The sequence below is a fragment of the Halichoeres trimaculatus genome, unplaced genomic scaffold (genome assembly GCF_033239565.1).
Source record: "Halichoeres trimaculatus isolate MK-OKI-2021-1 unplaced genomic scaffold, fHalTri1.1 fHalTri1_scaffold_6, whole genome shotgun sequence".
In the NCBI taxonomy this organism is placed as follows: Eukaryota; Metazoa; Chordata; class Actinopteri; order Labriformes; family Labridae; genus Halichoeres; species Halichoeres trimaculatus.
In genome coordinates, this window is record NW_027437184.1 from 12,675,001 (window position 1) to 12,695,384 (window position 20,384).

The 20,384-nt window shown below is 38.3% G+C and overlaps 2 protein-coding genes across 3 annotated transcripts; one reads left to right on the top strand and one right to left on the bottom strand.

The window, feature by feature from the left end:
- Positions 1–1,716: 1,716 nt before the first annotated feature.
- pou2f3 (POU class 2 homeobox 3) lies at positions 1,717–12,121 on the top strand. Of its 2 annotated transcripts, XM_074672725.1 has the most exons (13): positions 1,717–1,765; positions 5,826–5,854; positions 7,232–7,333; positions 7,597–7,701; positions 7,810–7,813; positions 8,222–8,313; positions 8,533–8,709; positions 8,873–9,014; positions 9,118–9,251; positions 9,382–9,546; positions 10,728–10,770; positions 11,023–11,137; positions 11,499–12,121. In XM_074672725.1, exons 1-13 carry the CDS (start codon positions 1,717–1,719, stop codon positions 11,539–11,541), a joined length of 1,200 nt encoding a protein of 399 aa, XP_074528826.1. In that variant the 3' UTR covers positions 11,542–12,121. The 2 variants fall into 2 exon arrangements, with proteins under 2 accessions (XP_074528826.1, XP_074528825.1); XM_074672724.1 differs by lacking the exon at positions 7,810–7,813 and having other exon boundaries at positions 7,594–7,699.
- A 1,878-nt stretch (positions 12,122–13,999) lies between these two features.
- Positions 14,000–19,044, bottom strand: LOC141791654 (glucose-6-phosphate exchanger SLC37A2-like). The gene is made up of 15 exons (XM_074672266.1): positions 18,966–19,044; positions 18,751–18,886; positions 18,596–18,672; positions 18,231–18,397; positions 17,836–17,873; positions 17,604–17,741; positions 16,842–16,932; positions 16,678–16,740; positions 16,435–16,520; positions 16,281–16,329; positions 16,059–16,132; positions 15,836–15,914; positions 15,321–15,418; positions 15,114–15,178; positions 14,000–14,718 (listed from the first exon to the last, which is right to left on the bottom strand). The coding sequence occupies exons 1-15, from the start codon at positions 18,974–18,976 to the stop codon at positions 14,703–14,705; spliced, it is 1,188 nt and encodes a 395-aa protein (XP_074528367.1). The 5' UTR covers positions 18,977–19,044; the 3' UTR covers positions 14,000–14,702.
- Positions 19,045–20,384: the final 1,340 nt, after the last annotated feature.

Genomic DNA, 20,384 nt, shown 5'->3' on the forward strand with positions numbered 1-20,384 from the left:
CAGAGTGATAGCGCCACCCCATGGTCTGGATGCGGAGCTGACAATGGAACGAGAATGGGTAGCCGAGAGAAACTAGACATATAAAATTGACATTTTGATATGTAAATAAACAGCAGACGAAGATGTCTTTTTGCATTTGGCTACTTTTTGGCACAAATAACATACAGTGCCGTAATAAATTGATTGATGTAAATACACTGTGGCCCAAAAAGTTAGGATAAATATTTTTTAGGAAGAGGAAGAGAGGTTGATTGAGTTAGGATGAGATAGATCACTAAAGACTTAAGATTTACACTCTGCAAATTTCATTAGGAATAAATCACATTGGCACAGTCATTTCCCAAGAAGAGGTAGAAAACATTTTGTTCTAACTTTACAAGCAGCTTTGTATTATCTATCTATCTAATTATTTGTTTATTTATTTATCTATCCTGTTCTTGGGTCTTGTGCCTACTTTTTTCTCGTTTTGTGCAGGCTGTTTCATGGGACCTTGAAATATTTTGTGGATGGGCCCTAGATTTCAAAATGGTGTCTTACATCAAATTCTGATGTACATTCAGGATTAGATATTCAAATATTATTCAAAATAAGTTTTCAATGCCCACTTAATGGCAAAGAGACAAGATCATTAAGGAGCAGAATAAAGTATGTAATATATGGAAGCTTAATCATGCCAGAGAAATATGTATAAAAATTATGAAATGTTGGGTAGAAAACAAACTCAACCTGAAAATATCAGAGTAATACCCCTGCAAACATTTAATTCAGTCAAAAATGTAGGTACATTCGTCATTTCATTCTCAAAATGGTTTAACTCCAAAGCTCAAGGAGAGAAAGAAAGTCAACAAACTGACTGATGTTGTTTTTTTGAGCTCATTTTCTTCAACCTTCTACCTTCTGCTAAAAACTATTGGGAACAATTTTTAAAAGATCCCCTTTCACCTCCACCTCACTAACACAGAAAGAAGGACTTATCTTTAGTGGTGATAATAATATATCATGTTAACAGAATGACTTCTCTCAGCCTTTTTGTGTCCACACACACACACACACACACACACACACACACACACACACACACACACACACACACACACACACACACACACACACACACACACACACACACACACACACACACACACACACACACTGTAATTCGCAGCAACCCCATTGTTGTTTTATGCAAACAGTCTGAAGCTGGATAGGACGCACTGAAGCACATGCAAACGAGCCTACCTGAGAGCGCAGGTTGATCTGCAGAGGTGAGCGTTTCTCCACTTAGGAAAATGCTGATGAGCAGATGAGGATTTCTGAAACTTTTTCTCTGAACACTGACTTCATTTTTATTGATCAAGGACACAAACAGCTTCTGGAGAAACACAAGCTGTCAATTGATCTAAAGGTGAGTCACTACTCCTTTTTAGATATATCAATTATTTACTTTTTTTTTTTTTTACATCAAGCCAAGTTTTAATATGAATTTACATGCTGCACAGGATGATACTGCTGCTTCCTGGGAATATCTGCTTTGCTTATGAATATTACAACTAGGAATCACACAGGAGTGTGTACAGACTGTGTGGTGCTGTGGAGGGGAGGGCACATTAGAATAAACTCAAGTTCATTTTCCTGGGTGACCTGAGAGCTTCATTGTCCTGGTATAGTTACAATCCTGTAGGAAAATCAGCTATATTTATCATTACAGATATTAAGATGAGCGCAGACACAGTGGAGCAGTCGGACGCTTCAGCTGATCAGGCAGGTAAGACGATTTCACCTTACTCATGGCGAGTAAACATCATCTCTGACTGACAGGTTCAGCACTGACATGACACAGGACAGTGAGTTGATGATTTCAACTTGTTTACTGCACCTGTTTGTGGTTAACAGCGGTTTTTCTTAAACTCTATTAGATTTGTTCATTTAGGGTGTCACATGGTCTCTGTTTCAACTTAAAGTGTATACAAAACAGGCTTAACTGAGCTTTAAAATGTAAAATATATCACCAAATAACATGCTACTAACAAGATCTTCAAAACCATAATTTTTAATGTAGACAAAAAAGTGTAAACAGTTGAGACTGAGTTTGTTTGACACACACAATCTTTTAAGTATTCGTATTACAAAAAGGTGGGGTAAAAGACAGGAATACACATGTTCAAAAATATATAATCCTCAATTTCTTTTAACAAGTTTCAGCAACATTTTACTTTATCGGATATGATTTCAGAGTGCATATTCCCCTATAACATTCCCAACTCTGGTCTTTCTGATGCCCAGTGTGGTTAAAATTGGAGCCTTTTTGACTTGTGTGTGTTTTTGGAGGGAGCCGAGTGGGGATGGGGGACTTGTGTGTGAGTGAATGAGAGTGTGTGTGTGTGTGTGTGTGTGTGTGTGTGTGTGTGTGTGTGTGGATATTATGACAGTTGGTTTGTAGACCAGGATGCCCCTCAGGCTGTTTGCAGAGAAATGGTTTCAGCCCAGGGGGCTGAGGGCTGAGGATGACAACCAGCCACAAAACAAAAAAACAAGGAACCAGAAAAAGTGGAACTTTTTTCTGACAATGGTTGTGTGAGAGAAAGTCTGCAGATCTGCTTTGTACATGTGTTAAATGTTTTTTCTGACTCTACAGTCTGTGTATAGGCACGTGTCATGGCAAGGGCTGAATCCACTTCACCAAGCTTAAGCTGTGATTCTGCCATGATGCCTGGCCTTGTTTTCATTGTCCACGATGAAAGACGAATGTTTTCTTACCAGTGGCTTGTAGCTTCTCTAGATGCAAATAGTTCATGCTTTTTTATTTGGGAGCTTTGATGTTTGGCTTAAACAGATTTTCTATTGAAAGTGAAACCAACCACCTCTAGGTCCAAAGCTGAGTAATCTATTGGATTAATTCTAAAACTTTTTTGTTTGTTTCTAGTGATCATCTAGATCCCAGAATCTGAAACACTATTGCCAGGATTTAAAAGAAAAAAAAACAGGAGCATACAGGCAAAGCTTTGAGACAAAATTCAACCAATAACATCAGAATTAACCACTTGATGTGAAAAGACAGAGTAAGAGTGTTATTTTAGTGAATTTAATGAATTCACAGTAAAAAGGCAGCAGATATAATTTTCCATTGATTCTGAGGGATTTCCCATGAAACATTTTATATATTTAAAGCTGAGCTTCAGAAGGATCAGTATAAACCAGCTCACTGTGCACCTTTGAGATCATGTAGTATTTTGGAGTTAAACTTGAAAGTTGCCTTTATTGTTTTAAGAGAAAATATTTTTAATTCTTAACACACACACATCTGACTTACTTATCAAATGATCACTAAGTGTATATCAAACAAGTCATCATCAAATGCAATGTTTATTTTTGTTACTTATTGTGATGGTACTATCTCTGCCATGTACTTTAAACATATTTCTATTGATAATTTAAAATATGTATTTTCACTAAAAAGATTTGCTCCGAACAGCCCTTAACTAGTTTAATACTAGATTACAATGTTTGAAATCTATTTGTGTTTGAGTGTTATCATTTTTAACCTTTAACAAGTGAACAAAACATTTGTCAAAACAAGCACTTTGACTGTTAGGATACCGATAAACACAAGGTAACGTGCTTTTGCAATGGGATGTTGAACTGGGTCACACATATCTTCACATCTTCAGAAAAGTTGTTCTAAAAGAGAAACTGAGGTCAAACAGACTGATGAGACAACCAGGGGATGGAGGTCCACAGGATTAAAACTGATGAGTGATTTACATTGCAGCCTCTGTTATAAGAGTGTGGATATAAAAGTGCTTTAAGTGGAAGATTACAGCAGAAGATTACAGAGTCATATATAAAACCCATCTCAACATTTACTATTTTATGATCAACCCCAGTGGAAAAGAGAACCATCACAGTCCTGTGATGGACTTCTGTGTGGACTGGGGCTCAAACTCTGGCTCCCTGGGCTCCACAGCTGATTTGCATGTCTTGGTCATTTCCATACTGGTAGTTGGGCTGTGGGGCTGGTTGTGCTGGGGGGCAGAGACATAGTGGGGTGGTGCTGAGGTTAAGATGAAGAGAGTTTCAAAGTGATTGTGTATGTGAGTGTGCGCATGTGTGTGCGTGTGCTGTATTTGCATTATGTGTTGTCTACAGCAGCACTGCCCCCCCCACCTCTTTCCTGCCCACCACACACACACGCAGTCACAAAAGCTCAATTTGACATTCAAATGTGGAGAGCTTATCCAGTAAACCTTTGGACTCTGCTGCTCTATCAGCCCTCGCCCTGCCCCGTACTTTCCTTCAATGCACAGTGGTGCTCACATATCTATGCATATGAACCTGTCTGTGTATAGTCATTCCATCAGTTCGTCCATGCAGCAGGACGTTATTAATACAGTACTGTTCTGGAAACCTCTGCTGTTATCTGAACCCCAAACCTACTTTAAATAATCGGCTCTGATCACTACACTAATGTGGTGCTTTGCAGGGTTTAGACACTTCCCTTTATGTTATGGTAATTCGAAACCATGATCCAAAACACAGTAATCAAGAACGATTCTGGTTCACTCATGAAGGCCTCAGACAGGATTCAGGGCTCACGGGGTGTTCCACCCATCCATCCATCCATCCATCCATCCATCCATCCATCCATCCATCCATCCATCCATCCATCCATCCATCCATCCATCCATCCATCCATCCATCCATTGTCCTTTCCAAAGTCACAGGGGGAGCAGTCCAGGCTAATTCACCCAGACATCCCGAGGCGTTCCCAGACTAGTTGGAATATATAATCCCTCCAATGAGTTCTGGGTCTACCTTGTTGCCATTTTTTCAGTTGGATGTACCTGGAACACCTCCAAAAGGAGGCCTTCTTATCAAGTGTCCAAACCAACTGAACTGAGTGCTTTCAACGAGGAGGAGCAGTAACTCCGAGCTCTCTAAAGCTACGTCCAGCTGCCCTTTGCAGTAATTTTTTTGCCACTTACATCCATGCTTTGGTTCTTTGGTCAGAACTCAGAGTTCACGAATGGGACATACATTGAATCCCTAGCCATTGCCTTCCTCCCTCTTTACTGCACTTGTCAATCTCATGTCCCATTTTGCTCAATGATGCATCATCCTCCTCACTTGTGGGAAACACTCACTCCCCACCCAAACAGAGCAATCCACCGTTTTCCAGCAGAGAATTTTGGTGTCAGACTTGTAGGTGCTGCCTATCATCTCAGCTGCAAACTGCCCCAGTGCGTGCTGCAGGCCAAAGTCTGAAAGAGCCTGCAGATCCACATCATCTGCAAAGAGCAGGGATGAAATTCCGAGGCCTAAAAACTGGCAACCCTTGAGACCTTGTCCATAAAGACCACATGGCAGCAGTCAACACATGTTCCACAAATGCACGCCTTCAAAAAACCAGATTACTGGCTGACCTCAAACCTAACTACATTAATGAATTCTATTGGGACTTTCAGAGGACAGATCAGAGCTGATTTCCAGGCTTTTTGTTTATTGTGCATTGTGTCAAATCTGATGGCACAAGTGATTTATTCATCTTTAAATGTTGATGAATATTACAACTAGGAATCACACAGGCCTGTCGGCAACAGGCGAAAGGTTCATTACAAAAACATGTCTCTTATTGCAGACATTCACTGAATCTTGAGAAAAATATTTTGGGAAAACATAAAATACAAAGTTTAAAAATATAAATAATGTCTTACATTTTGATTTAAACTGCAAATGAATTCATTTTTTTGTTATTTGTATTTTGTTCTTGTCTTAGTTTAAAGAGGCTCAGTGTCATGAATCTCTTTTTTCCCCTTTTGACTTTGCAGAGCAGAACGGGATTGACTTCAATCGACAGGTGAGCCACATTCTTCTTCATAGCTTCAGCTCTTGTTTCCAGGTTCTGGTAAATAATTGTTGAATGATTACTGATCATTTTATCTCACCACATAGCACCAAATCACAACAAACACTCATAGATAAATTATGCATTTATTTTCAGGGAGGGGTTTGTGCTTTCTTGTTAAGATATGGTAACCTTTCTTGGTGAACAGCTTGCTCAGATACAGTCATGTCTGTGTATTGTGCTGAAGATGGAAGCTGAAACAAATGACCAGCTACATCTATTTCTGTTACACAGTCTTTGTTTTGGGATAAAGAGCTCAGAATGACAGAGTAAAGAGTAAGTCTCTGCTTAAACATTTCAAACGTCTTAATTCTGTTTATGTCACAGCTACAAATCAGCTGTCTCCAAATTATTACTTGAGACATGTGGTTGCTGTATTTCCACCAAACAGAAATATGTTCATTTTATCTTATTTATCTATCTATAGATGTTTCAACCAGAGCTGGACATCTAAGAGACATTTTAAGAAACTGCTGAGTATGACTAAACTGTGAATTTGTTGTGTTCTACTTTCAGCAGTGTGTTGATACATATATTTTGAATTTCAATGAGTTTTTACAGGAGATATATTATGAAGGTCTGCAAGTATGAAGGACTACAACTGTAGTAATGTTGTGACAGCTGCTGGTCCAGAGTATATCCTAAACCAGGCTCTAGATTCATTGACAAATCAAGTCACTGAGATTAATTCAGTGTTTGTTTTGGGATTAGTTGACAATAAGAGAAAAACAGATTACCACAAGACTTCATGTACCCTTTCACAGACCTGATAAAGAAGCTCAGTTGGAATATAAACAGCCCAGAGCCATGTGAATGGTACTGAACCTTTTCCCAGGACAAAAGGTTCAACCGACTCTTATACGGCTAACATCCTCGGGATAAACTACCTGCTCTTCTCACAGATGTCAATAATGGCTGCCATCTCTATAGAAGCACCTCAAATAGTTTGAAGCTATTTGAATACTTCTCCAAACACTCTTTTGGCAGGGAAGCACATCTCTTTCAGGGCTTGTGTTTTCAGGAAGTGTGACGGCTTTCAGGGGTGAGGGGTTGGTGTGTGAGGGGGAGGGATATTTGCATACTGGATAGCTTAAGGGCAGGGAGAGAGTCTATCACTCTTTGTATCATGTTTAGTGACCAAACTGGCCCTGGAGTGAGAGCCTAAATAAGTCTATGCGTGTACTGCCTATGTACAGCACACCTGCACAGTCAGACTGAAGAACTCATTAACCCCTGAAATTATGTTTACAATTTGTCAGCCCTACAAGGCTAACTGTTTTTTTTTTTTTAATTTTAAGAATGTTAAATGTGAATTTTCTGTTTTCTTAGATTAAGACAGAGGATATCAACGACTCACCTCATTCAATCTCCACACTCAAGACATGTCCCCTCACACAGAGCTCTCCGATACCAGGAGGTCAGCTAAGTGGGGTGAGTCACAGGATTGTACAGTTTACATGGTAACTGCATTCCACACAGTGTGGAGTGGTGCAGTGAAAGAGAACGGGAATATAAGTAGAAATAAGAAAATTTTAAAAAATAGAAGACTTATGGGCTGTAAGTATAAGTTTATCATTTTATGCACAAAACCTAGTCATCTACATTTGCTTTAAAAGTTACATGACGTATTCTTTGGCTTAACGGGAGCTACATATTGTGTGTCAACTGAACTCTTTTTGTGCTTTCTCCAGGAGCTCACCTCTCTCCACACCATGCAGCAGCTGGTTTTGATGCCACCAGCTCACCTGTCATCTCCCCCCTCCTTCCTGTTGTCCCAGAGCCCCACCAGCCACCAAGGTGTGACAAAAATGATGCTTTTCAAGTAGTTGACTTACTCATCTGGAAAAAAGTGCAGTCTTGAATTATCATGGTGAAAATGGCACGTTTGCAAGCACTTTGAATTATAGCTGTGCTCTGTGTGCTTGACACAGTAAAAGACACTTAACTGTTAGCTTCAGTTAACAGACATCTTGAAACATGAAACATGAAAACAGTCATTTTCTGCTGCTTTTCAAGAGTTGGATGAAGAAAAAAAAACACATGCTGACGTCATATTCACAGTTTAACTAGGTTTTAGGTAGCCTGGCTCAGAATCATGACTGCAAATATAGTGTGAGGCCTATTTCATCTGATGTTTAAACGCACTCTTTCAAGGATATATAGCAGAATGTTTAACCTTTTTTTTTCTTTAATCCTAAAGATCACAGAACTAACCATAGGAGGTTAAAATGTCCATGTTAGCAAAATAAGAAATGCTGTTATTGGATTAGTGCATTGAAAAGAAAAGTAAAACATCAAACCTGCTATTTGTCTCCGCAGCTCTACTGCAGCAGAACTTACTGTCCCTTAATCCTAGTCAGAGTCAAACAAGTCTCCTCCAACATCAGCCTGGACTGGCTCTGACTCCACAGGTAAACCCACAACACTCCCTGTCTGTCAACAGTCTGTCAACAGTTTCACAAAATACTAACTCGAAATAAGCATCACATTGATCAGTTATAATACTACTTTTAATTTTCTCGGGTTGACAGATATAGTGTACTACATGTGGCCAGTTTAAGTTGTTTAACTTTTTCTTTTGTGGGTTCATTGACTTAAAATCACCCAAAAACTGATTTTTGTCCGACCAGGTTATGAGTCGCTCTGGTCTGGCAGGACCATCTATGGAGAGCCACATGGACATGTCCCACCTGCAGATGCCCAAACACATGTCAGTCCCACCCCAGGAAGAACCTAGTGATCTGGAGGAACTGGAGCAGTTTGCCAAAGCATTCAAACAAAGACGCATCAAGCTGGGTTTCACACAGGTAGATAAGATGAACAATTCCACTTGTAAAAAGCCTCAAAGCATTATGTTTGTGTATGGATCAAAAAGAAAATATATCTAATGAACAATAAAATCAAATACAGTATTGATCTTCCCTCTCAGGCAAACTCAAAGAGAGGTAACCTGTTTGTTTCTTACTCTAGGGAGATGTGGGACTTGCAATGGGAAAACTGTATGGGAATGACTTCAGCCAGACAACAATCTCTCGCTTTGAGGCCCTCAACCTCAGCTTCAAAAACATGTGCAAGCTCAAACCTCTGCTGGAGAAATGGCTGTGTGATGCAGGTAACAAACTTGGGTCTACCATTTATGTGCAAAGTGCGGAAAAATCTGCATGAATATTGAAAAATAATCATTCATTTCCTTGTTACTTTTGTTTTTACATCAGAAAACTCTCCCTCTGACTCGATGAGCAGCAGCACCTCTCTGCCTCCTCTGATAGAGGGCTACGGTCGCAAACGGAAAAAGAGAACAAGCATCGAAACAAACATCAAGATGACCTTAGAGAAACGTTTCATTGATGTAAGTGAACAACTTTAGCTTAAGTTTAGTCAGTTATTAGGTATTTTGTTTGGAATGTTGTCAGTTTCAAAAGATATCTCATGTTGCATTCAAAAAGAGAAATCTTAATTTTTTTTGTTTTGTTTTTCAGAATCCCAAGCCCAACTCAGAGGAGATAACTCTGATCTCAGAACAGCTGTCCATGGAGAAGGAGGTGGTTCGGGTCTGGTTTTGTAATCGGCGTCAGAAAGAGAAGAGGATCTACTGCCCGGTGTCGAGTTTATCGGTGAAGTCACACAGCTTTAACTCCAGAATGGTTAGCTGTCCAAAAGATCAATCTGTCCAAGTAGAGACATGCAGGGTTAGTTTGTCTGTGAAGTGAGGAAATCATATAAAAGTATTGAGCATCACACCAAGCTGGCGTCAGGTTAGCTTATCTCAAAGATCCCAAAGATGTTTGAAGAAGATGCTGTGTATGAAAACAACAACATATTCACCCATTAAGGGCTCCAAGCATGTCTGACTAAATGGAATTTGCACAAAATGGTCTGAAAACAGCTTTTTCTTTCTCTTAGTCCTTGGTATGTATCAAATCTGGCAACACTTGCTTTAAGTTTTAGTTCTGTATTAGGTCCACTAGTTGAACAAGAAAGGTCAAAGAAATTAACATGAAAGGGCTGAGAGGAGTTCAGTGATCTTGCAAAAGTATCTCTTCTAGTTAGAGCACCTGGCTGCCACTAGCGCTGAATATTGCCGGCTACTAAACTACAGTACAAACTGACAACGTCTGCTTGTGGTCGCATTTCACACTTAATCGCTACAACTGTGCCAACAAATACCTTGGCTCACGCTTCGTATCCAGTTAAATGTTGTCTTGAACAAAGAAAATTTGTTTCGATCTGATCTTCACTCAATTCCAAAACAAACATCTTGATAAAAGTCACGTCTTCACGACAGTGACAAAGGGTGGAGAGGCAGTCCAACAGAAATCAGATTCTCCTCATAGCATCTTTAACAGAAACATGCAGATATATTTTTGATCTATGGACAGGGCCAGATTTTTTATTGTCATAACTACAGCAGATAGGATTTTTTTTTTTTTTTTTGAGAAAATACAGCTGAACTTCCATGTGACTACACTTACATTTGGGTTAATTTAAATTTTGGTTTATACCCAGAAAGCCATGAAGTCATTTCTAGTCTTTTATGGTTATTATGAGTTATCACTTTCCAGCAAAGGTTTAACTGCAATAAAGATTTAAATAAAAGTCATTACCGTAGATGAAAAACAAACCACCAGGTTATGAAATGGAAGATTTCATAGGTGATCTGGAAAACCTTTTCATTTGAGTTCATACTGTAGTTGTGTGTACATGAAAATGTAACAAGCTCCTGTTACTTTAGTGGGGAACTTTGACACACAAAGATTGTTGATTAAAATTCTAATAAATCTTTTAGTACTGTTTTTAACTTGTTTTTCATTCTCAAACTTTTCAGGCTTCAGCATCCAGGTCTTACAGCCCCCTGGCTTCAGGTGGAGGCAAGTAGTTTCTACTTTTATCTTGTAAAAATGAGCCTTGTATTTAAATTCTAACTCACTCTGACAGAATCATACTTTAGCTATTTGCATGTAACATTATGCTACAATATGAAAACAAACATTATTTAGACAGTTCACATCTGTCTGTCACCTTACTTCTATGCTTTGTTTAAAACATCGATGTGGCTTATTGCTGTAACTTTCTGCCTGTATGTGCATGCTCAGTAATGTTCTTACTCTTTTTCCTCGCAGTTTCATCAAATTCCTCCCCAAACAGTGTGAGCCGTGAAGCTTCTCCCAACAGTCTGTCCACAGCCTCCATCTCTTTAACGTCTCAGGTCAACCCAGCCTCATACACTACACCAGGGTAAGAAACTTGGAGGTTAACTGCTCCTCTTTGAACAGGCAATGTAATTTATTATCTTAAAGCCATAGAAGGTTTTTTTTATTTACACATTTTCTGATAATCAAGTTTAGTGTTTCCATATCTTTAAGAAGCAAGGCTGCCTTATCACCGCCACTGTTTAAATAGGATAAACAGTAGTGATATGCAAACTATTGTCTTTAACTTCATATAAGTTTCCAATGTTTCCATCTGACACTAGACAAGCGAGTTGATGAGCACATTTCCTCAAACTGCTTCTTTTTTATTGTTTATTGAAACTGTGCTACTGGCATAAACAGGTTTTCCGTGACTCATATTGTCAACCTTTCCCCTGATTTTCCAGATCCTGGTACCGTGCATGGAATTCCACCACCTATCATCACTGAAAAACACAGACTGTATCATAAAAAGGAAAAGGATGTACACTTCAACAAGTTACATCACATTAACACAATGCCCTGTTGTGAACAGGGTTACCACTTCACGCTCAAACCTTAGAGGGGATCATAGCATCATCAGCAGCACAAGCAGATGACTGCAACACTCTGCTGTAAACAGCCAAACTCATGCACGAGTCCAAACAGCCCCGAGCTGTTTGATCTGTGCTCATGTGACTCTTTATACCAAAGATGCAAAATAGATGGAAAAACACACACACACGACAGATGTCATTATTACTGCTGGGAATTTGACATGACTCAGGTAAACTGCAAAGACTCAGGTCCAGATTCACTCATTTGTGTGCCAAGCTGTTCATTATGTCATGTTTAAACTGCACTACTATGTTATTGTTCTGAACAGTGATTTGTTTTTACGCTCATGGTACATTTAGAAAGGTGTGTTGTGAATTTGATTGAATCTCTAATTATGTACTGCTAGCCTGTATAAATAAACAAGCAGTCAAAATGAAGCAGGGACGTAGAGCTTTTGCTTTTACTGGTGCAAATTGCACCTTTGTTAAATCCATCGGTGAACAGATTGATAAACAGGTTGTGATTTGGTTATTTATTTTTCTAATTGTAGGTCTGTTTCAATAGAGCAAGGCTTTTGTTACCACAGTTTTTAGCTTAATTTGATCCTTTAGGAAATGAATTTTTAAAAATGTGCTGTCTTTGTGAGTAATCTTTTAATTATTTGAAACAAATGTAGCAGACATTAAATCTTCAGACTGCAGTCTTCATGAAGTAAGTGGTGTTTTGTTTATTTTTTGGCAAAGTTTTAAATGAGCATTGGGCGTGTTTTTTTTTAGCATTATTTTTATTTACATCTTTTTATTTTTATTTTTTTTTTCAAGTCAGTGCTGTTTCAAGCTCCTGTAAGAAAGGTTTTAGTTGATTCTGGCGACCCCTATGGGCAAAAGGGCGCCTTTTATTTTATTTCATTTTTCTGGCGTGGTCCTGTGAATAAATGAGTTTTACTTCAACATTCTAATGCAAAACCTATTGGGAGTATTACACAACAAAAACAGAAAGTTTGAGCAAGCATTTATGTTTTATTTTTCAGGAAAAAAAAAATCTTATTTTATTTAGTATGAGCCATGTTTGCCTGACAGGTCTATAACAACATTTATTTTTAGGACATCAAATAACAAAAATTAAGCCTTGATTCTTGAAAAGAGAACAAAAATCCACTGGTTTAAGAAAAATGTACATGTTTGGTTTCTTTTCAAGAAACCTGTCAAACATTTTTTTGAGCCTGTGACCTTTCAATTTCTTGAATCTTTTTTTCACCCCCTTCAAAGTTTTTATATTGATTCATTTTTTCGCAGCAGAGCTTGCATATGTCACAGCAGGTCCTCATCCATGTAAGTTAAGTTTTTATTGATGTAATTGAAGCCCCTACAGTAAAGGTTAAAGGTTAAAGGTTTTATCAGTGTTGTTTGATCCTCTCAGGGAAGCCTTTGTCTTTTCTTCTCACTGCAGCCCTTCTTTACTGATCATCAAGAAGGAAATACCTATATTTATCATGGCTGTAGTATTTCCTTTTTTCACAGCCCACACAAACACTAGCCTGCAGAGGAGTTAGATTTCTTTAAAAAAAGGTTTTCAAAAAGTCAGATCCACTTCTTATTAAATAAACCAAGTGGCTCTGAATCAGCCACATTTTACAGAGATCTTTGAAAACTCAGCTGTTCAGGGAAAACTTAGATACTTAATCTGACTCTTCTCCTTCTGTCCATAGAGGTAATGATTCAGAAGGTCTCAGACCCAGCTCTTGTTATTGGATGTTGCTGAAGGTTGAACAATGTTGTTGACGTTGATTTTTAATTGTGGTTAGCTGTGGGTACATTGTTCTAGAGGGAAAAAAAATTAAAGATAACATTAAAAAAATTCTGCACCTCTTCTGGCACTGGATGGCAGCACCTGTGGCCAAATAACTTAAAGTGACTGAAAAAGACGAAAGTGTCTCTTAAATGAAACTGTACAATTTTGTAATATTTAAGATTTTAAACTTATAGATCAGGAATAGAGATTAAGGAAACATTTTGTCCCTTGGGGGTTGAAACTGTAACAAATGACCGATAAGAAAGCAAGGGATGCTTCACAAACATCCTATCTATTCTGATGCTGTTTTTCAAGTCAGGCTGTGCAGGCATGTGATTGTAAAAGTACAAATACTGTTGAATCAGGTTCCCTTCCCGCAGTCACACATGCATTTCGACCAGAATTTTCTTTTCCCCATCTAACCCTGTGATTGGTTGACATATGCCCTTCTTAGCTTCCGAAGTTACCTGTTTAATGAGCACATTTTTGCCAACATATCCATTGTTTTACATAATTGTAACATAGTGATAAGTTACCTCTTTGTTGTTCATCATTACAAAAGAACAAGTCAGCAAATGCCATCCTTATTTGTTCATATGAAACTGTGTTAGAAAGCACAAAACTAGTTTTCCTGAGTGTAGGACTTTCAGTCTGCATCATGAGATAATATCATGGCACCTGGAGACTGCAGAAAACACAGCCCATGTGACATGATGAATATTTCTGACCTGAGGACGCAGCATATGACAAAATCAAGAAAGACTTAAAAAATGTATGTTTTAATGTTAAAATTCCATCAAAAAAAAAAAATAGAGTAAAGTTATAGTCATAAAAAGTTTTGTCTCTAAGTTGGCACATTTCTCTCTGTCCCACCAGGCCCCCACTTGGCATCTGATGTGGATAATTCTTTGAGACACACCATGAAGTGGCCCGTGTGCTGGTATTTAATGCACAGGTCTCATTCAGGACTAATGCTGTGTGATTCCTTGGCCCCCTCTGAGGAGCCATGTCTGCCAGGTCTCAATGTGCCCTGCAGGGTTAAATCCCTGTACATATGACCACTTACTTATTTTATTATGTCCCATGTTCAAGTCCTGGTATGGACCAAGATTGGTAATTGGGCTGAGGTGTCAGTACATTTTCCTGACCACTGTCAATGGGCCATGGAGCAAGGTGCTGAACCCCCACCTACTCAGGTGTGCGCTAACAGTGCAGCTCCCTCATTTTGTCCATCAAGGTCCTTCAGGTTTGTGTCCCTTTTAAATGTTTGTTGTGAAGCACTCTCAGATTTCTTTAAACCTGGAATAAAAAGAATAAGAACAATAGAAAGTTTGTCGTTAAAAATGATCATTTAACAGTTGTAGAGCAATCAAACACAACAGCCCTGCATATTACATCTTTAGATGGTGTCAGCAACTCTGATCTGAGAGAGATTACTGAGGTAATTACCCTTTAATAATCCTGGAGAAATGGCTCAGGAGGAAAATAGATTGAAAACATATAGTCCAGCTCAATCTAATCTAAGGTAAAAACTATGGCCAAACCAAAAAATTACACCACAAAAATCCTTAATCAGTCACAGGTAGGGTTTTCAAACAAGATAACATGCAAAGTGACAAAAACAGTGAATTTTTTTGAATTATATTTTTCAGGATGATATGTTGACATGAAGCACATTAATATCTGAGACTCACCCTTTGGTTCGACAGGCCCATCCACACCAGCCCTCAACCTCTTTGTAAACCAGCCTGGACAAACACTAGAGACAAACAGTGTGTCAGTCTGAGTGTCCTCATTAAAACAACTTCATGGGGTCAGGATATATCTATTATGAAAAGTATCACATTATACAGATTGCTGTGCTTTTAATGAGTGATGAAAGACAGATATAAATGTCAAACCAGGCTGGCCATGACGTCGGCAGAGATGAGCATGTAGAAGACGTTGTTCCAGCCAGTTTCAGAGATCACACCGGCAAACAGAGGACCCAAAGCAGCTCCTACAGTAAAAACACATCATCGGTTAACAAAAACATCTAAGGTTTGTTCATCCATGGTATTTTTTTTGTTTTTAGAAAGAAGATTAGCTGAAATTCATGACAGGTATTTCAGCTTCTTATTCCTTCTTTCAACAGCACCACATTGTGACCTTTTCTTAAGCACTGAGTTATAGCAGGACTGTGTTTGATATTTTCAATTTTAAACATAAATTTTGAGGAAAATCATCTGTTGTGAGCTTAAATTAATTTTACTTTTGGTTTCTTTACCTACAGTAGGAATTCCAGGATGTTTATTTCACTGGTTGTTCAGTGCTAGGCAGGTAGCAGACAAAGGATTTGTGAAAGACTTGATAGTAAGATGAAACAAAGCACCAAGATAAAAACCCTGGACTTCAAAGTTTTAGACTTCATCCTCACCGACTGATCCAGTCCCGTCAATAATTGCTGCCACTGTTGATAAAGCCTTGGCGTTTCCTCTCAGACTCTCATGTGTTCCCTGTCACAATGAGGAACTAATTACACAACTTACTGAACTTTTTGAATCAATGTCCCCTCAAGAAAAAAGTTACTGCTAGTGCGATTTGTGAAGAATAAACAGATCACTAGGAGACTGAACAGCAGGTTTATAATGAGGCTTTACCAGATCAGCAGATACAGCAGTTGTGATAAGAGCAAATGGTCCGTTCACAAGAGCTCCACACAGCAACAGCATCCCTACAAACATTCAAAACACACTCTTAACAAAGACTGAATTAACATAGGAGATACAACTGACTCAATTTACATCCAGTTGGTGCACTTGGATTTTTTTTTTCAAGGTTGAAAATAAACTCATGAACAAATACAGAAAAAAAACACATACCTATTGTAGCAGCTTGGCTCAGTTTCCGTAAGTGATTATAGAAGAAAAGCTGAAAAACAAGCACGATAAAAAGTAGACATCACAAATTCAGATTATAGTGCTGAAAAAATTCATGTAGCTTAAAAAACGACATCACAAATTTGTTGATACTCACCATTGGGGCAGCAGTGAGCAACATCACACAGCAAGTCGTTGCTCTTCCACCAGTGACGTCAGACACAACACCAGCTGTGATGCCTCCTTTAGACACAGAAAATATTTGATATCTTTTAAGCCCAGAAATGAAAACTCAAGATGAAATCTGACCGAACAATAATGAGCAGAATAAAATAACATGGAATCAATCAAATTTATCCTGTGCCAGCAAACTGACCCAGAAAGAGAAGTCTTGGCTTACCAATGATTCCCCCAACATCAAATAGTGTTGACATGTCACCTGCTTCTTCTGCATCAAAATGTGCTGAAATGAAAAACAAAACATTTAACATTTTTTTAAGTTGTGAGGTTTTCTTGATATTCTCTGTTGCTGATACAAAATGAAGTGTGTGGTTAAATACTAACCAACATGTGAGATGTAGAAAGGAAGCCAGTAGAGAAAGGTGTAACTGACCAGCTTGGCGAAAAGCAGACAGAGAGAGAACTCCACCACACCCTGTGAAAAGATACAAACATTACCCATAAAAACAACCGCTCCCAATAAAAAGTATGGAGTCCCTCTCACGGTGGGATTTCCGTTGCACTAGATTACTAAAGAGTATGTATGTAGTATGAAATATTTTACCAGATATCAAAACATATTTATATGGACCTAAGGGTCTGGAAGTATAACTAACTAACAACAACACCAAACAAGTTTCACAAACTTAAACAACATCAAACAGGGAACACATGTAAACCAACTCACCAGGGTCGTCCCAAAGGTCCCAGGCCCATCCTAAACTTTTCTTATAATTTTCATATTTTTTAAATCGGTCTCAAAAAAGCATGGTAATGTTTGTTTGTAAGCATTAAATGCTCTGTCGTGGTAAAATGAGCCATGTTTTTTAGCATTCTGGAAAAAAAATTAAAAGGTTTTAAAACATTAAGCTTCATGTGGGTAGGATCAGAACATTATTTTGGGAAAGACTGTAGATTTGTCTATATCTTATTTAGCCATGTTCAATGTCCTTGTTCTTACAGCTTGTAGTGCAAAAAAGCAAATTAAAGGTGAAAAAAGCAACCAAATACACCTTAAAAACACACATTGGTATATTGTCAGTCAGTATACCAAAATTTGTCTGGCCCACCCAGAACTGAAATCCTGGCTCCATCCCTGCCACTCACAGGTATCCTTAAAGCTCCACAGAAACTGATGGCCTCACTGTGCGCCTCCACAGGCTCAGTGGTGACGACAGTATTAACATCGCTGGTTTTGTCAGTGCGTCGGTTAATTCGGGGCGAAGGCCCAGTCTCACCGTTTTCCTGTTCAGTACAACAAAAACACAAACATGTTGGAGATTAAGCCGTTTTGTTGTGGATGAATTAGAAAGATTAACTTCCTCTGATTTAAACATACATGGTGCTGAGGAGGTGTGCAGTTAACATCTTCAGGTTCTGAGTAGGAAAAAGGAAAAGAGAAAATGAGTCAAAGATACCTCAATAAAGTTTATAAGGACTTTGAATTTATTATATTAGACACATTTTTCAGCTCTCAGTCTGATGTTGTATCAACAGTAAAAAAGTTACGTAATATAAAACATATAGATCTCATGAATCAGTCTGGGTTTGTATCATTTGAAGAACACTGTAAAATATTTTTTAGACATTGATTCATTTTTATGTCCTATTATTTTGGGCTTTCCCAGAAATTTCAAGCGTTTGTTGTCACTGCTTTAACGAAAATCTGAGCTTACAGTTTACGCAAATTTATTTTCTATCGCATGATGAAATTTTCGATAGGCAGACACTCACTCTCCACCAGGAAAAAAAAGGTCAGGATCCCCACAGAGGCGATGATGAGTCCAGGGACTATGAAAGACATTCCCCACGCTGATAAAACAAAGGCTCCTGCGATGAGGGAGCCCAAGATGTTTCCCACTGAAGTGTGGGAGTTCCACACTCCCATAATTATTCCACGTCTGATGGTAAGAAACACAAGAGTAGAAAGAGAAATATTTTTGTCATTTCATGACATGACGGTTCTTTTATTATCTCACAGCAACATTAACTTGGAGAACAGTTACATGTGTGAAGTATACAGCCAGGACAGAAAAGGTCAAACCAGCTCAGGATGAAGAGAAGAGGAAAATGGAAAGAGTGCATCTTGCAGTACTCACTTCCCCTTTCCAAACCAGTTGCCCACACATGCCACCACAGCTGGCCAGCCAGTCGTCTGCATGAGCCCGTTCATGACCTGCAGGGAGGCCAACATGTATTAAAGACTTGAATCAAAGTCTAGAAAGAGTACATGACTGTAACATTTTCTCTTTACCTCCACTGAGGCGTAGTATCCTAATGAATGGATGTTCAAGTAGAAGCCGAGTCCAAACAGGCATGTAAACAATCCACTCATCAGCATCCCAACAGTCAAGTAGTACCGCAGAGGCAGGCGCTCTGCCAGGATCCCACTGCAGACATTACATGTGATTATATGTCAGTGTACTGAAATCACAACAGAGCGTAAGCACAGTATATACACACAGGTACCTGAAATACATGCCGATTGCATAAGAAACCAGAAAAGAGTTATCCAAGACCCCAAACAATGTGCGATAGTTGTCCTGGTCTAAGGATGAAACAGAGGAAACAGTTAGTAGACTCCATGCTGCAAACAACTGTTTTTTTTAAATCAATAAGCTTGGGTTTGCTTTACTGAATGACTTAATGTGGAGATCAAATAAAAAAACACTCTGATGACGTTATAATACTAGTTTTAATAAGCTAAGCTACTTGCCAAAGGGAGCCCAGCTACACCAGGTTTCATTGTTGGTTATGTTGAGGTCTGCTGGGCGCATGACATTAGAGCAGTTTCTGTGCAGCTGACTCTGTAACAGGCAGAAGAACAAATAAGGAAGTAAATTACATTGTTAGATCCCCTGCAAACATTTTGTGGAAAGCATCAAAATAAGTCATTGACTTGATTTTTTTTTTATTTATATCCAGCGGTTGCAAGAATTTGTGAACCTAAGTGAGACAACAAAAGTCATGCAGGAGTCATGTGCAAGGTTGTAATAGTAAACTAAAACAAAACTAAAAACGAAAACTAGAATTTAAAACACAATGCAGTTACCTCAAACTAATAAAAACTAGAAAAGAAAACAAGAACGATAAGTAAACTAAAACTGTATCTTGTGTTCACAAAACTAACTGAAACTAACTAAAATGATAGACAAAATTCCCTTAGTTATAGTTTTTGACAATATTAATAGCCTTTAGGATTTAAATTAATGCGACACATTTTCCAACCAATTTCAGTCAGTTTTAGGCTGTTGTCAGTGCCGCACGGCACCATCATAGCGGCGTATAGGGACGAGCTTGTTTACTGCACTGACTGGCTGTGCGCTGTGCTGCGATGAAACGTAGTGGAGCAATGAATTAGAGCATCTGTAATAGTTTGATTGTTACAGAGTCCAAGTTTTTATTGCATTTGAGTCTGCCTTTATTGTTACAGAGTCCGAGTTTTTATTTATTGAAGCCCATATAATATTGTCTTTTTAAATAATTAATGTTAATATTATTTTGTGTAATTTATGTCAACATTATTTTATATAATTTATGCTTATATTTTTATACTAAGTTTATATTATTTTCATGTGTTTAAGGCAGCAGCCAACATTTCGGTATCAGCACTGACTGAGCACTATGTTGGACTTGAAAATAAACAGTATGACAAAATATTTTCTTTGACCTTTTTGAATCCTGCACCTGGTTAATAAGGTATGAAAAAACTAAAACTAAACTAAAATTAAGCCTTGTTGCAAAAATCAAAACTAAATAAAAACTAGAATACCTGCTCTAAAACTAATTAAAACTAAAATGTAATGGAACATAAAATGTCAAAACTAACTAAAACTTAACTATAATGACAAATCCAAAACTATTATAACCTTGGTCATGTGATATAAA